This window comes from Cotesia typhae, unplaced genomic scaffold (genome assembly GCF_013202065.1).
Source record: "Cotesia typhae breed Kobodo isofemale line unplaced genomic scaffold, CoteBio_Ctyphae contig_44, whole genome shotgun sequence".
NCBI classification, from domain to species: Eukaryota; Metazoa; Arthropoda; class Insecta; order Hymenoptera; family Braconidae; genus Cotesia; species Cotesia typhae.
The window spans coordinates 1,688,133-1,705,853 of NW_027423753.1; the positions used below are offsets into that span (position 1 = coordinate 1,688,133).

At 35.0% G+C, this 17,721-nt stretch overlaps 1 protein-coding gene and 1 long non-coding RNA gene across 15 annotated transcripts in view; one reads left to right on the forward strand and one right to left on the reverse strand.

Annotated features, from left to right (window-relative positions):
* The window catches only part of Rdl (Resistant to dieldrin), a 94,372-nt gene extending 87,905 nt beyond the window's left edge, over nucleotides 1-6,467 (reverse strand). For all 14 annotated transcript variants that reach the window (XM_074245070.1, XM_074245065.1, XM_074245059.1 and 11 more), the window contains exon 1: nucleotides 5,300-6,467. In XM_074245070.1, coding sequence (XP_074101171.1) covers nucleotides 5,300-5,409 — 110 coding nt within the window. In that variant the 5' untranslated portion in view covers nucleotides 5,410-6,467. The remainder of the gene's footprint in view (nucleotides 1-5,299) is intronic.
* Nucleotides 1-17,721, forward strand: part of LOC141528826 (uncharacterized) — a 132,948-nt gene that overhangs the window by 75,621 nt on the left and 39,606 nt on the right. The gene's annotated exons all lie outside the window — the stretch shown is intronic.

Sequence of the window (17,721 nt, forward strand, 5' to 3'; positions counted from 1 at the left end):
ATTTTCTTTTATTAATTACTCTGCTTGGAGATTCTATTTATAATTATCAATTAATTAATATATTACCGAGAGGAATCTCCTGTTAACGTATTACATTGTACGTTGTAATAACACTTACAATACAGGAGAGTAGGAACAATGCATGAAGAGAATTCAATGGTAAAAATCATCATCTAGTTATTGTAGAATTTTTTTAATCATCGATAGCAATCGTTAGCATCCTCAATAATAACTACTACAATTAAAATGATAAATATTAAGATACTTTATTATAGAAAGTTCTATTAAATGGTTATTAATCCTAATTACAAAATTATTAAACTAATCATTTCAATGCTGGACAAATTAAACTAGTATCTTAGATGATTAATCCAAAAAATTTCCTGTTGTAGATGATGTAATTGAATTCTCTCCGTACGGAGGTGAAAAGTAATCCTCTAGCGTTATCAACCCAAAAAGTTATTTAATTATTGTTTGTTTAATTGAAACTGGAGAATTGTTCATTGAGCAATAGTAACAATATTAGTAATAGCGATAGTTGAGTACAGAATATCATTCCACGTGAACGCCCTGGGAATTCATAACCTCATTCTCGAAAAATTTCTTTATACCAGGGAGCTCGGTGTCTGTTGTCGGCGGTACAGTATATAATATATAGCATATAGTATATAATATATAACATATAACATATAATATTGGTATATTATATATATATATATATATATATATATATATATATATATATATATATATATATATATATATATATATATATATATATATCGGTCCTGGTCTTCCTCCGGTTCTCGGCTGCGTCGATTCGCGCGCCGACTCTGCACTCTGCAATAAATGCACGAGGTTGTGGGAGAATCTAGTTAAATCGAATCACGTGCTGCGGCACTCCATGCCCGCCGTGAGGTGTGGCATGGCAAGTTCACTGGGAACTAAACCTGGAGAAGTTAAGGGGAAAACTCACTCACCCCTTTCCCCGCAACCGGGAGATGGAGATCGAGAGCGAGACAACCAGCCTGCACCGAGAAGAGCCATAAAGTTGGCCGGGGTTGCTACTACTTCTCTGTATTATATCTTTCTTTTTATGTTTTATATAGATATAGATATATATATTTCGCGATCCGAAATTTCGAGTTACTACCGCTGCAATCGATCCGCCGTAAAACTTTCCTGAAACTTATAAAATTCGCATTAAACTTGTTCATTTCTCGAGCAAGTTAAATAAAATTAGGAATGCCGAGTACAAACCTGTATTTCCCGAGTTTATTTTACCGGTTTATAAAGAGCTTTTCCGATTACCCACAATCTATAATTCCGGAAATAACTTTTCGAGTATAAATTTGTTTTGTTCTCCTTTCTTATCAGTAAATTATTCGAGAATTTTCATACTGTCACAGTGTCTTTTAATTTATATTTTTATCGGATGATATATAGTATTAAAAAAAAAAATTATAAAATTTTTTAAATATTTATTCTGTGTTATAAATCTTCATTTAAGATAAATATTCTCATCTTTTAATTTTAATTTATATTTTTATCAGATGCCCGATAAAAAATTAATAATGAATTTTAATTTCTTAAAATATTTATTCTGTACTGCAAAAAATTTCTTTTTTCAAAAAAATATTTATTTTTAAATTTTGCTCTTTTTTTGAAGTATTTAGTTTTAATTAATTTGAGAAATTTATAAATAAAATTTTTTAATGAAGAAAAAAAATTATTTGATATTTTAAAAAAAGCAATTTTTAATCAAAATTGACTGCAAGTTCATTTTTGCGATAGTAATTATATTTTTTTATTACTATCTCTGATAAAAAAATTTTCAATCTGAAATTTGACTAAAATTAAAGAATTTCTCAACAGCATATTTTAATACAATCTTCCTTTGAATTTTTATTCTTGCTTCTAAAAACACTAACCAATAACCGGTAATCCACTATCGGTAATTCAGCTCCCACTGTACGCGTTTAATAACACAAAAGTAATTAAGGAAAACAGTATAAAATATTACTCGGTTTATCTGAAATGACATCGATATTTTAATAGGATTATCTGAGTTAGCGCAAAAAGCTCCAGAAACATAGATCCCACCCCGCCAATACCACGTGACTTTGATCAATGTTTTCCTCTCTACATCCACCAACAAGCTATCTGCACACCTACAGAGACACTCGCTGGCAAGCAGACTGGCTGAGAGAAAAAGAGGAAAAATTTCTCCTTAAAAGTTTTGAAAACAAAACTAAAAACTGAAAAATTTAAGTTTAAGAGAGAGAGAGAGAGATATTAAAAGCTCACGGGCAAGTTGTCCCTTTGAATGCTTTAATGTTGGAACTGACGAGAAGTTCTGGACGTTAAAGTAATATTTTTAGCATTTAAATTTCTATCCAGGCCTGTCGTCAACACATATTCACGCTGCAAGGAGTTTTTTTTATCTCCCGACGTTTTTCTCTTCATCCTATAGGTGAAAACTCTACCGTGATGTCTCGAATTCAAGTGCAAGTTGTTAAGTCCGTGCGAGGACATTTTTTGTCAGTTGGTTTTATAAAACTACGTAAATATCAGTAGCCAGTGGTATGTTGGTGCTGGGAAGGGCGGAGAGAAATTGAAACGGAAAAGAAGAAAAATAAAAATAAGAGTTGTTCGAGGATAAACTTGGAGAGTAAAGAAACTTTTCCTTATTCATAGATTATGTAGTAACTTTTAAAGTGGTTTCTACGTCCAAGTTATTGACAGCAATCGTTTACGTAATTTTAGTAAACATCTCAATATTGTGTGAATAAAAGGAAACAATTTGTTCTTGTATGTAAGGTAGTTTTTTTTATCTTACAGTCCATCAGCAAAACAAGTTGGATTTTTTTTTATAAAATTGAATTATGTTTGTGGGAAGAAAGTAAAATTTTAAATAAGATCAAAATTTTTTTTAATTTTGTAGACGCGACAGAACAAAATTATGAAACTAACAAGCTATTTAAAATTATTCCAAAAATTTTTTTCACTAAAAAAATATTTTCTGGTTTTAATTTTTATCAAAATTTTTGAAAGATTAATTTTTACAATCCCATACTATTTTTTTTCAAAAAAACAAAAATTTCTGAACCTACCAAATTTAACAAAACAAGTCTAAATCATAATAAAATTTTCTTTATTTTTTCACGAATTTAAAATGAATAATTCAAAGTTTAAATTAACTGCATTAAAAAAGGTAACTCAAACCAAACAGGATACAAAATTTAATGAATCACTTAAAGGATCTGACGTTTGACTTACCAACAAAACAACAAAAGTTTCTTTAAATGGGGCCGGTAATACAATATAAATATGAATGTGAATATAACGATGAATGTATGAGTCTGATGTGCTGTGTGTTTGTTCTCCTTAGAAACAATGCGTGACTATCATACTTAGTTGTCGTACGAGGGGAAAACAGCCGGGCTTACAGCGGTATCACAGGAGCAGGAGGGTAGTCAGTTGGAGTGACAGGTTACTAATTAAGAAATTCATCAGGGGCTCACGATGATTTAATTTACCACCCGATTTACCACGTGGGATTGTACTCCCAAGTGACGTCAGCACATGCAATGCTTCTGGCTAGTGTACGCAGACACCAATCCCTTAATAAATAAGCTCAACAAAATTAAAGCAAGAAATTTTGGTCAAATTTAGGGAAACCCCAGTTGGGTTGTTGAGAAGCTCTGGAACAGTGACACACAGTGGATGCTTCAGCGTACATCTGTTTACAGTATGCAAACGCGTGTGTTTGCTGGGAGACAAACCTCCGGGTGAGTGTGTGAGTGTGTAAACCGTCGACAGTGAGGATGAAAACGCAACAAAGAGCCCCCTTTCCTCTGTAGAAAGTTTTAAAGGGAAGAGCAAGAGGAATATATCAGCAGAACATAACACAGAGGACAGTAGTAGCAGCAGCAGCAGAAGCAGCAGAAGCTCACCCTGCTCGTTTCACCACCAACAGTACAACAACAACACACTCTGGTACGCACACCCACATTCACCCCGAATCGATTCGCAGCCGCGCCGTTACGTGGGATGACGACGCTTTTGGGATCGCTGGACCAGCCACTGCTACTGTTACTCTCCTCCTCTTACTCTTTCACTCCTGCTGGCAGAGTCGAGGGCTCGTATAAAAAGAGAATAAAATAAACTAAATGAAAAATAGAAATAGAGGAGAAGATAAAAAAGCGAAATAATGAAATTGGTCCTTCAGTTAGAATAGAAAATAGAAAAAATAAAAAGAAAAAAGGGGTTCAGCTCCCATGTGAAATTCGTCCTCGGTGGTTCAAAGTTAAACGTTTGTCTTTCGAGAGTTCCAATTGAATTCCACCTGGGACTTGAGCTCTGGGCTCTCGGCTCTCGGCTCTCGGCTCTCGGCTCTCGGCTCCAGATGATAATTGATAAGTAATACTATATCTGATCACGTAGATCTGATCGCTAAGGGTAGGGATGATGTGATAACGTACATATGCATCTATATATTGGTAATGGTATTTGTCCAGGTGATAATGGGACGGCAATTAGTTAATGGGATAAGAGTAGGACGTTGATGGTACATCGTATAGCCTATCCACGTCAATCAATCTACAGGCAAAGGACCCTCTAGTTGCGTTAGTTAGTGGTGGGATCATTGACACCACTGGGAACCGCAAAAGCACATATTACTCAGAGGGCAGCTCCACGTGTAAGCTCCCTATAATTATACATGTATAAACCATCTCTCGGTATATAATTTATATCAATCGGAATATAGAGGAGTATATATTGCTAAATTGAACCTTTGGAGTTTAGTTTAGTTGGAGGAATTAGCGTATCAAACGTCCAGTTGATAGTCAAGTTTAACTTTCAAACCCGGACATTAACTTTGAGGATGTCCACAATGACTGAACAGTCTAACATATTTGTCTAGCGTCAGTCAAGAGGATTAACCGGTTAGCAGCTAAGTTTGCCTAAAGCATTACCCTTTCACCATTGCACATCGCCTATCTTTGATTCTCCAGTTAACTTGAGAGAAAACTTTACCGAATGATATGCAAGCGACATTTATCACCAACTACCGTCAATTACTGGAGTTCTCCTCCTCCTTCTCCGACGGAATAACTTTGCTAAATAACTCCTTACGCTCAAACAATATCTAGCAAACTATTTAACCGCCAACACCGACAACAGACGGCTGTCAACGTGTTTCAACAACAAAACACATGACTCACTGAACTTGTCATAAACAATAAAGCTAGTTGTGTGTGTTAGTGTCTGATATAAATTAATTCTAGTTACTTACGCGGCTTGCACGAAAAGCGAGTGATGTAACGTGGGTAGAAGAGCAGCGGTGATTACTAGAAGCGTGAGACTCCTCCACGAGGTTGTCGCCGTTGGTGCATAAGACTTCATAGTTACTCAAAGATTCTCTGCACCTTGTTAATATGTAATAAATACGTGTTTAAAAGCCCCTGCTGATCAGGTTGGCTCAACAAACACCTGTAAAGCACTCAACTGGATCCCTAACTATCCCATCAACGTTCATTCTCCTTCTCCTCCTCCTCCTCCTCCTCCTCCAGCTCTATCTCTAACTCTGTCACCGTTTTTTTCCAAGCCACCAGGTTGATCACAAACTTTATCTCAGCTGATAGTCCTTGTGCTCTTACGGAGCAAGTTTTTTCCAGTAACCGTTGAACCCTGAAGGCTGCCCACTTCCCTCCCGCGGGAAGTTGGCCACTCGAAGACTATTGCCAGAGCTACTGTTTATTTATTAAAACTGCTGAGAAGAATCACCAAAACTGTGCAGCCAGTCGATTAATTAACCAACACTTTTTATAACGTCACACGCACCATGCACCATCAATCATCAATAATCCATGGGACACTTGTGTCTCACAATTTAAAAAGGACAATGTCACACTCTTAAACCACGGAAACGTTTGATAGCAAACGTTGGCAGCAAACAGTCACTGTTGTTGGAGATGTTATTGCTGGTGCTGCTAGTGGTTGTGTCGTCGTCGTCGTCGTCGTCGTCGTCGGATTTCTCTTGACGACAACGTTGATCTTGTTCGGAGGTTGCTCTTGCGAACGGGAAAACGTAACACCGGGAATGTAACAATAAACAACGGGAGTAACGGAACCGGAAGTAGGAAGGTGCGTAGTAGGAATATGATAAACCAGGACCCGAATCTATTTAGGGCCGCTTTAGGGTCCTGTCCTATGAATTCGGAGCCTGTTTGGCGCCGCCGGTCTGCCGGTCGCTCCTCTTCACTTTGATCCTTCCACTGGACATCTCTCGGACGGTCGCACCCGCGCTACGCCGCGCTCGGGAGTGGCGACCCTCACAGATAACCCGGCCGGCGCACCGAGCACGCGCACAGCTCGCCGTTGATCACCCCTTCCCCCTGAGATACTACTAATTCGCGAGCTCCCTCTCGCTGGAAGCTTAAGAGGTAGCTCCGTCTCAGCTACCCCACTACTTGGCCGCTACCCCGCTCGGCTGTCTTCGTTTCTCTGATGCTAACTGCGCGTGGTAAGCTTGCCATTCTGGGGCTGGGGCGCAGCCGCGGCTACCGGTACTCATTTTTCCCCTTTCGGTGATCACCAACGCCAACACCACCAACACCAGCATCACTAGCCTGTAAACAAGCGGAGGCTGCTTCCACCCTTGCCCTGCTTTCGACTCGAGGGGCCACTATCCTCTGGCACGCGCTACGCACACACACGCGTTTACCTCCAGCGGATGATAGAGAAACTGCCAAGTCTTTAGTCAGGCATTGTCGTCACGTGCTTCCGCTCGGTTATTAACCAAAAAATAATCATCATCATTGTCATCGATATTGCAATTTTTTTTTTTTTTTGTTACGGAGAATAATTTTTTTGGTAAAAAAATGAGATTTTTCATCAATACAATCGAATTTTTCAGCCGAGATTTAGAAAAAAATTTTTGTTAAAATTTTCAAAGCTTTCTAACATCTTAAAAAATTTTATAGAATTTTTATTAAGAATTCTAGGAATTTTATAAAATAATAGGTAAAATTTTGTGCCCTTTTTTTTCTATTGTTTACAGAAAATAAAATATAAATGATAAATTTGTATTGATATAAAAATTCAATTTATAATATGAGTAACTACTTTTGATAAATCAACAAGTATTAATAGTTTAACATTCAGTAGTCATTCGACTGATTTGTACATTTAATTATAAATATTGATGAAGCTAAATTGGGAAAAAAGATAAATAATTCAATATTCATAGATTTGAAAATTTTTTATTGATATCACAACATATAAGTTGGATAAAAAAATACAATAATAAATTCATAGAAAAAAGATCAACGTAAATAAACAGCACACGTGTCAATTGTATTATTAATTTATATTCCAATGATATAGTTAAACTTTTTATAATAATTTCTTCATAAATTGAATATCTTGTAAATTATCGATGAATTGAAGATTCCATTTTTGACGATTGGTTGCTTAAAAATGTCTTTTTTTGGAAAAAAAAAAAATTACAAAATTCAATAATTAGCTGTTGAACTAAAAATAATCGAATTTTGTTGACTTGATTATTTTCTTTCACTAGTATAGCCAAACATTTAGGATCTTCAGCAGCCTTTCGAGATTAGAGAAACTCCCCTGGTACTTCCTCACGCGAGAGTTCACGTCTTCGGATTCTCAAAATAAATGCCCGGTGTGTTAAATCATAGGGGAGTTGAATAGTTCGATTGTTTATAGTTATTGTTTTCTATTTTGGTCGGTCGAAAGACCAGTAGCTGATTTACGGGCGACAAGAATAAAAAAGTATTTGTCAAGATGGATATCGAGTGTAGGAGGTGTAGGGGCGATATCAGATTTTCCTCGGAGATGCAAGGGGAAGGATCAATTGGGTACTTTAATCGGGGCAGCTGGTAACTGGTAGCAAGTTGGAAGCTATCCACCAAAATTTACCGTTTAACGTTTGGAACTCGATCTTGCTTAGCGTTAACGCCTCCGGAGTCTTACTATATCTATATTTCTCATAAATTCCCTTTTTGCCGGATCGCTTATGGCTATGACGCATCATCAGCTCGATAGAGGTAACACGAGCGAAGATAAATGGCCGCGGATGATTGTTAATACTCTTGAATGTATAAATTTAACATAACAGGACTATAATATCACGAAGCGTGTGCATAAAAAATAAAAAAAAAAAAAAAAACACGATAAATTATTTCAAGTGATGATTTTTCTTCAAAATTTTAATTTTTAATTTTTTTTCTCCAAGAAATTTATAAGTTTTTTTTAATTTTTAAACCTTCTAGTAAGACCAGCGATCGGAATTTTTATTTTTAGAGACGTTCCTCAATTTTATTTCTACGTAAAATTTTTTTAACATATTTTTCAAAAGAACGGCCTATTTTTTTTCCATTGTTGAGTATATCAATCGACATTTTAAATATTTTAATTAAAATCTTTTAATCCACAAAAATGATCGTACAAAGTCGAAGCAGATAAACCCGATTTGTTACGAGTGAAGCGAGGTTTAATAGTCCTTTGGTCTTGGACCCTAAAGCTCACTGGAGCTTGAACAAACCTAAACACTGTCTCAAATTCCTTGTCTAAAGTTGGGTCTAACGTCTGTGTTGTCTATTGGTTGTTGTATAAATTTATAGAATGCGAGTTCGAGTATGTATATGAGTGTGTATGTTGATGTGATTTCTCAATGCATACAAGTTGGGAAGTACGGGGTGAACCCTTTTCTCCTGCTCAGTAGACTGCTCGAACCAATTTTCGACGGACGATCGATCCTACAGGAGTTTACGTGTGCGATATAGAAGTCGCCACGCCGGATGCATTCCACTATTCTCTCTTTATCTTTATCTTTTTCTTCTCTGTTTCTACTCGACAAGGGGTTTTAGACTTTTAGGGGTCACAGAAAGAGACACCCAGACAGTAATAAAAGACCGAGAGATATTGAAAGCAATTATGTTAGTAGCTTCAGGCCAAGTATCGGTCAATTTAACTTTTACAAGTCGAAACTTTAAAATATGTTTTGTTCGACTTTTATTCCCTCTTTTTTATTCATTTATTTATTGCTCAATCTATACCCTTTTTATTTTGCTAAATCGTTATCATTCACATTTTTATACGGAAGTTAGTTTGTATTTTTTCGGAAATTTATAAAGAAATTTTGTCTTTTATCGTAATTTTATTACAAATGTTTTTATTTTAGTCAAATTATATCGAAAAATATCATTAACGTATAAAAATTAAATATTAATTCGATGAAAAAATTTCTTTGATTTCTAAAAATTTTTTTATCAATTTTGATAAATTTATTTTAAAGTTTAAATTTTTAAAAATTTTTAAAAAAGAGTTTTTAGTGTAATTTTATTAATTATATAAATTTATATTCTGGCTCAAAAAAAAAATTTTCTAAAATAAATTAATAAACCATCCGTGAAAAAAAAAAAAAATATCCGATAAATGAAAAAGTTAAACTAAAGATTAATAGTAAAGAAAAGTCAACAATTTTTTTTATTAATATACTTAAAATTCAGCGGAAAGACTAATCGGCGTTTGCTCATGAAAATTTAAAAAAGTTAATTTGTCGAAAGTTGATATAAAATATAAACTTTTAATATAACGATAGCAGTATATAACTTTTTTAATCACGTAAGTAGATGTTGTAGTAATAATCAAAGTTTGTTTCTTTTGACAAGCTAAAGCTCGACTCGATTTACTTGCCAGTCTGAAGAAAGAGAGAAAGAGAGATCACAAGTGAGTGAGTGAGTTAGTGAAAACAATGTTAAACAAATCTAAAACCCATCATAACTCCTGCTCTCTCTCTTTCTCTCTCTCTTTCTCGCTGTACGATATTATTCAAAGTTTAATTTAATTTCGTGTGTTTTAATAAAATGGGAACCTTTTTAAATTCAGGTCCCGCCATTAGTCTTGCATAGCAGCCAAAAATTAATCTAATCTTTGAAAAGTTTAACCGTGCAATTTAATCCGGACGTGTATGAATGAGAGTTACAATCACGCGGAATAAGTCCTGAGAAAAATTTACACTTACACGGAATAGAACCGAGGGAGGAATCTTGTAAGTTAGTTCAATTCCCGAGTACGGTTCTGTGGAATCGATTCAACCTACTCTATTCTATTTAACTTAACTCCTCTCCACGCTATTTTACTCTTCTCTATTTGGCTCGCTGACTCGAATCGGTGCATGCTTCGTAATATTATACACAGGAAAAAAAGTTGACTCTGCAGGTCATCCCTAAAACTTTTCGCTGTATTCAAACTCAGAATTTAAAAACAACAACAAAGGTTTTTCCAGTTTTACTCAATTTAAGAGAAAGACTATATAATTCCAAGAAGTGGAAATTTGATAAGAAATGGCTTAAGACATTCATTATAGGTTCTTCAATTATATTTGCATCAAAAAAATTTTTTACTACAAGAAAACTTCGGAAAAATTCTATCCTCAAAGTATAAAAAAGGCCAATTGCGCTGAAACATTTAATTGTAAGAATAAGATACCTCGTTAAACTCTCGGACGAATAACTGCTGAATTCAAGTGTCAACGTTGATTATAGGGTACTTGAGTGTGTTGTCGGGTTGTTGGGTTACCTTGCCAGTTCCCCAACATTATTCCAAACAACTCAACTCCTAACACTTGATTACCATTATTATATGTTATATGCTATATATAATGTAGGTATCAGCTAATCATTAAACAGAACAACAGGAGCAATAACGAGCTCTCCTTATAACCTTAAAAATAAATCCGTACTCCAAATAATCCCTTCATTTGCATTAACAGAGCAAATATCCGAATGGTTGAAACTTGTTTCCGGATTCCCATTAGCTGGATTTTGTTAATGCTGAGAGTAACATTAGCGCTACTCGGCTGATTAAAAAGAGGGAACCTTTTCGTTCGTTCTGTCGAGTAAAAACTTTTTAAAATATAAATATAAACAGTAGGGGTGTGCAAATAATTCTAACTTACGAATTATTCGTTCCGAATCGAATATTAATATTCTTATATAATATTTTTATACACGATGTAATCTAGTAATGTAAGAAAATCCAGTAATATTTCGATGATTTGCGAGTTGTTCGAATTATTAAGGATTTTTTTCTCTTCCGAAAAAAAAATTATTCGAAATTTTTCAAATTATTCAATTTTTTTTCGAATGATTCGAAATTTTTTGAATTATTTAATTTTTTTTTTTATAATAAATAAAAAAATAATTGTTAAAATGCTGTTACTGCTGTTGCTGACCCTGTAGAACACTATTTGACCCATCAACATTTGCACACATTATAATCCAAGCTACTGCACGATGTTATGTACGATATTATCGCCACCGTCATCATCATCATCATCATCATCGTCGTTGGTGGCGTCATAATAATAATAATCATAATAATAATGACAATAATGATAATGATAATAATCCAAAGCATGAATAGCCAGTTCAAAGCCGTCGTGTTGGTGTGTATATAACAGCAATATATATTTTGGAAGCAAATTAATCCTCTGCCATCACGTTCACCCAACCATACACGGCTATCCGTTCCAACACATACCAGCTTCCATATATCCAAAATATATGTATGTATATATGTACTAGGAGAGATAATACAAGAGAAATGACACACATGTGTACATACATTCATAACTTTGACAATAAACGCACACAGAGATGGTTTGACGTTTTTATGTAGGCGCTTTTCATCCACCGGATGCGTTTGGACATCTTCATGTTTGTGTTTATGTGTGGAATGATCAACACACACAGAGATATCAATACTCACAATAGTTAAATAATTTACTCCACGTGAATCGACATTTTTATGTTCAATTACTTATACAAAAGAGTATATGATAGCTGATGCTGCTCCTGCTCCTGCTCCTGGTGGCTGGTATATCTATTTACAAAGTGGCAACTACACCTGCGACCAACAAATATGGAAGAGGAGTTTATTATTTATTATTTTTTCAACGTAACCACCTACCATCATCCACTGGAGCAAATAAACCAACAACAAAATAGAGAAAAAAAATCTAACAAAAATTTGTAGGAAAGTTAAATTATGGTTTGCGTGACTATGCTATCAACCGTAACCTCTTGATAGAAGAAAATAGCTTTAAAGCAGTATACGGGCAGGATGGTTTCACGATTGCCGGGAAATGGCTGCACCCAAGTAGTAGATTCGATTGCCGAGAGTTAACATCCACTGGAGCTGAAAAGGTTGTTTACCGTGTGTGTACGAGTGTTACTGGTAGTGTAAGTGACATGCCAAAGGAAATGCTTAAAGGGCAAAAGCAATGTAATTGTTGGAACTCAATAAACCCAGATCTCCAGCAGAAGCTTTCGGGGAGCATTTCACAAACCGGATGTTTCTACAGCCTCCATTTCAATTAAACAGTCTATGTGGATAGATACATATGTGTATTTGGTATTAATAGAAGGGAGTCTATGTTTGTCGGCTATCATATGCAGATGAATCGGCGATTCCGGTAGCTAACACCTAATATTCGGTGGCATATATACCCCAAGCGGCGCGTTATCATCCTGCAAGGAACATTGGACATTGTCCGGTGGGTTAGTTACCCAATCCCAAGTGGCTCCCATACTTGTCAACGTGTCACTGGATTATGTGTGTCTGGGGTCCACATGTGTTCTGAAGAGAGACTAGGTTAACCCGGGTTATCCTATTGGAATGTTCTCCATAACATATCCCTCTTCCTATCCCTATCCTTATTTCTGTCCAGCTTTGCTAATAGATACCCTATCAAGATACCTTCCTTACACTCCCGTCAATAAATTTTCTATGACCATATCTGGCTTAATATCTAATGCCATGACTAGATACATCATTTATAACTTTTTTAAATTTAGTATTAAAAATCTCACACAGATGGCGCATTCTCGCTAAATCTTCTCCCTGCTAGAGATTTAAATTTCAAAATATAAGTTTTAAAATAAAAATTATTTTTTTGACATTGATTTTCAATGTAACCAACTACTAGGCTAATTTTCGTTCAATTCAACGTTGAGTGACGGACAATTTTCTGAAAAAAAAAAAAAAAAAAAAAAAAAAAAATAATAATAATAATAATAATAATAATTGACCATGAATAAAATATTTTACGGGGTTTCCTCAATTATCAAGATAATAATAGCCCAGATAAGTCGAGTCAAAGACTAATAAATTCCAGATTGAGGGACTAAGTATCCGGGTCTTATACTCAGATGTTAGTATCTCATGTAGCTTCCAGTTTTAAAAGGGACGGTGAACCCAAGAGAGTGTACCAGCTGGAAACATGCTATCCACAAATACTCGAGAGTACTCTCTTCACATTCAACACTATCTCTGCTTCCATCTCCACTGCTGGCAGTGCCAGTTTCAGTCCCAGTCCCAGTGCTATCCAAGTATCACTCACCTCCCTCTTGTATTTCTTCTTCTTCTTCTTCTTTGGGTTCTGGTCCTGGTACTTGTTCTTCTTCTGCTCAGCAGCTTGAATCGCTTACAAGCTTATGAGAGAGCCCTAACTACATCGGGAGTGTGTATGGGTAATGTCGTGGTGTGCAGCTCCTCGCTCAGATGAGTACGTGCAAAGTTTCGCGCTTGCGCTGCAGATCTGGGGGACATGGAAAACGGAGAAAGATATACCAGCTGCGGATAGAGAGGTAATATGTGTGTGTATATGAGCCAGTTGCTGGTGGAAATGAAAGAGACAGAATCTCTGGTCGTGTCGCGGCCTGGGATAGCTTGTGGCCTACCTATTGATCTTGGTCAACGTTGCGCGTCGGTACGTGCTAGCCAATCTCACTTACTCGCCTTGTCTTGCTTTCGTTTTATCTATCAACTATTTTTTGCCTCCTCTAATGGGGATACCTTTTTGCTCCTCCGATCTCAGTTGAGAGAGAAGGGAATATATTGTACATGGTATTATACCACCACCGACTGATCACCGTCTTGGGGATTCCTCGGCTTCTCTTCACATCTTCATTATCTGTTACATACAATCGAATCCTTTTTCAATCCTTGCGCCAATTCTTGAAGATCAGATCATCTGATCATTGGGGCTTATTGCTTAATGTTCTCATTTATATTTTACTGTGAAAAAATTCTCTGATAGTCATATATTGCTATTTTTCTATAGATTCGTTTTTTGTTAGAGATTCTTGACACTTTTTTTAGTCAAAAAAAAAAAAAATTATATGAGACCATATGTCAAACCTGATATGGCTAATTTTCATATTTAAATTGATATGAGCCCATAATAAAATATATGGATGCATGAAATTTTTTTTATATGAACTGATATGGCTAATTTCCATAACAAGACCTATATGAACATATAACATTTTCTGACATGAATATATGTAGCCCAAAAAAAATTTTTTTTTGTCACAGTATATCTCTTGTCTGTTTATTTAATTTGATTTGATTTAATTAGATAACCCAATTGTGAATTCCGTCACTGTTTAACCAGATAAAATTATTTTGGTAGGTCAATTAAGCGCTATTGTCAAGCTGATAAATACCCCGGTGTATTGCTCCGGTAAATAAACACACGGATTTATACCGATAAGGAAATTGTCATTTCCTACAATTAGGGGAATATTCCCCTAACAACCGGTTAATGCAAAGGTAAAGTTATTACATGATCCTCTCGGCGTCTCCTATCTATTAAATAACTCCTCATCAGCATCTTGGCTCCGCATCTTCACTCGAGGATCTTGAGCATATTCAATAGATTTACTTAGATGTTCGAAAATCCACATTGACGACATTTACTGGCACCAATTGCTTATTGTCATTTAATTCCAACCAAGTTCGAATAACAGTACCTACATACATTCATACATTCATAGATATACACATACATAAGAGTTAATTTATAGATATAACCTGAAACGTGTCATGACTGCGCTTTTAGTTTATCTTGAAATTCTGTTGGTGAATTGGAGCTGCGGGATTGGCAACTTTACTGTTGCAAAGTTATTAGGTTTCGTGATTGTTCCTACAGATTCTCAAACTGTATTTATGTTGGTAGAGCACTACCACTCATTTCCCGTTTACAATACCGACATTCAAACTCTATTCAACATTCTCGACTCAACATGTGGCTGAGTAATTTATACATGCGTGGATATTAGTGACATGCAAATCTTTGTCTCTCAGATAAGACCAGACTGTGTAATTTTCATTTCTCCTTTTATCTTTTTCACTCTTTTGTTGTTTACCTTTAAATTTTCTCAAGAGATGTTTACTATTGTGAAATCAATAAAAGACCTTGTATGGAATTAAACTAATCAGATCTGAAATTAAAGCCTTAAAAAAGTTCATCATAATAAAGTTAATACTTTATCTGATTATGTTTATCAATCTTATATTAAGATTTAACCGTTCAAGGTTAATACCAACCTATTAATCGAAATCGCCTTTTTGGATTAAGTGTTGTAACATTCAAGATTAATGTTAGGTTTCATAAACATTAGAACAAAATTTTCAATAAGTTTTACGCATACTTAGTAATTTAAAAAATAGTTTTCCTTATTTTTTTACCCGTCAAAATATTTTCTGACACAGCCTAGTAGTTAATTTATATAATTTAGTAATTTAAAGCTCTTTAGAATAGTCAGGAAAATCATTTTTACTTTATTACTTAAGTTTTAAAAATCAACTCTCTACTAGGGAGAAGATTTATCAACTATGCGCCACCTGGCGGAGATTTTCGATACTAAATTTTATAAAAAAATTATATGTGGCCAAAAAACTGTTGAAAAAATTGAAATTGTTATTACTTAACAAAGTACCTATGAGAAACAAGAATCAAATGGTGCCATCTAGTGACCGAGGGAGTAATCAAAAAAAAATAATATAGATATAAACCTGTGTTCCGGGTTGAGCGTATCAAAAGTAAATTTAAAAACATCAATACAAAAGTTTGTATTAAATAACAATAGTGGCAAGTGTATCTTTTGGCAGAAGAATTTCAGGGAAAACAACCAAGAACTCAATAACTTGAAAATAATAAAATAATAAAAATATTTAGTTTGAGGAAAAAAATGATGATAACACGTGTGACCGCAATCCCTGCAAGACATGAGCCACTAACAAACATGAAGAAAAATTTTTATCATTTTATTTTTCATCATTTCTTATTTCACTTCCACTTGTCTTTTATTATATTAAATAAAAATAACATTACTGCCGAAGGAGTGGAGACCAGACAGTATTTTTATTTATATAAACAAGGATTCGGATTATTTCAGCTCATCACCCGTTTCAGCTGGTTCTGGTTTAATTTTTAACGACGTCATAACCGTCCCGCGGTTTCTTATTCATAAAAATTTACTAGACTGCCGGGATAGAGTAATTTCGGTGAAAACATCTTTCGAGACTCTAATTCGTGAATGGACAAAACTATTAAATTATTAAGAGTCTAACAAGTAGCAGAGGACACTCGAGGAACAAAAATTCCCGAGCAAGAAGAATAAGTATAAGGAGTTTTTTTTTTTTTTTTTTTTTTTTTTTAAAAATGGAAGAAAAAATAAGAGGCACTTCTATTCAGTAAATTTCATCCGATAGGTAAATATTGACAATTCTTGGTCTATATATCGACTCAAATAATATCGCTGAAGATGCTGAGAAGAAAATCTCCAGTGTGCTGAAGAATCCCCGGAAATACAAGGGAGAGAAGAAAGTGAATAAGAAGTAGAAAGAGATATGAAGAAGAAAATGAAGAAGGGTATGAGCTACGAGCTATGAGACGTTGGTGCTTTTTGAGACGGCATACTCAACGAAAAAGTTGGAAAAGGATTTGGCCCTTTGCCAGGCCTGTTGAACAACAGCCCCTCATCGGTGGTGCGGGTGAAAAAAAATCTTCCTCGACAAATATATCTCAAATGAAAAATTGTGGGATGATTTCTGGGTATATCGAGTGACAATCGAATTCAGTTGTTAGGATCGGTCTATTGTCGTCGAGGTTATTCACCCGGTGTCCTTTATGAGTTTATTTTTAAATAGAGGGACGTTTATACCGATATTGTGGAACGTTATTTTGCAAAACAGGATGACAATAAAAATAAGGAGAGTTATTTATGAGATATTCTATATTTACTGGACCCATTTTTGAGGTTGACTATGATGAGAATTTTTTGAAAAATTTTAAATTGTTTTGAGACTGAAAAAAAACATTTATTATTTTTTTTACTATTCGCTCCTAAGAATTTTTATTTTTATTATTATTTTCGAATGACTTTTTGAGAAAAAAAAAACACACCTTAATTAATTAATTTATTTATTCCGTAATATTAATGCAATAAATTTTTTATTGGAGTGAATTTCACTCCAAAGGATTGAAATGATCCAAAAACCGTCCACTCCGCAAATTTTTTAGTGCTTCAACTGACAAATGACAAATGGCGTATTGGAGGCCCGCAAATCGAGAAATAGGAATAAGGGTTTTGTGCAAGAGGTTATTCATAAGCAGCGCATAAGTAAGTCGGGTAAGAAGCAGTGGAGAAACTAGTTGGCGACTGGCGAACACAGTAACTCGGATGACCTGGAAGAATGGAGAGCCTCGAACCTCCAAACTAGTAAGCTCGGGCGGTCTACTGAGAACGGGATGATAAATCTACGTCTTCCGGAAAGGGATGATTTGGCTCGCTTTCAACCCACCGGATTCTATATATATCTTATATTACTTTACTA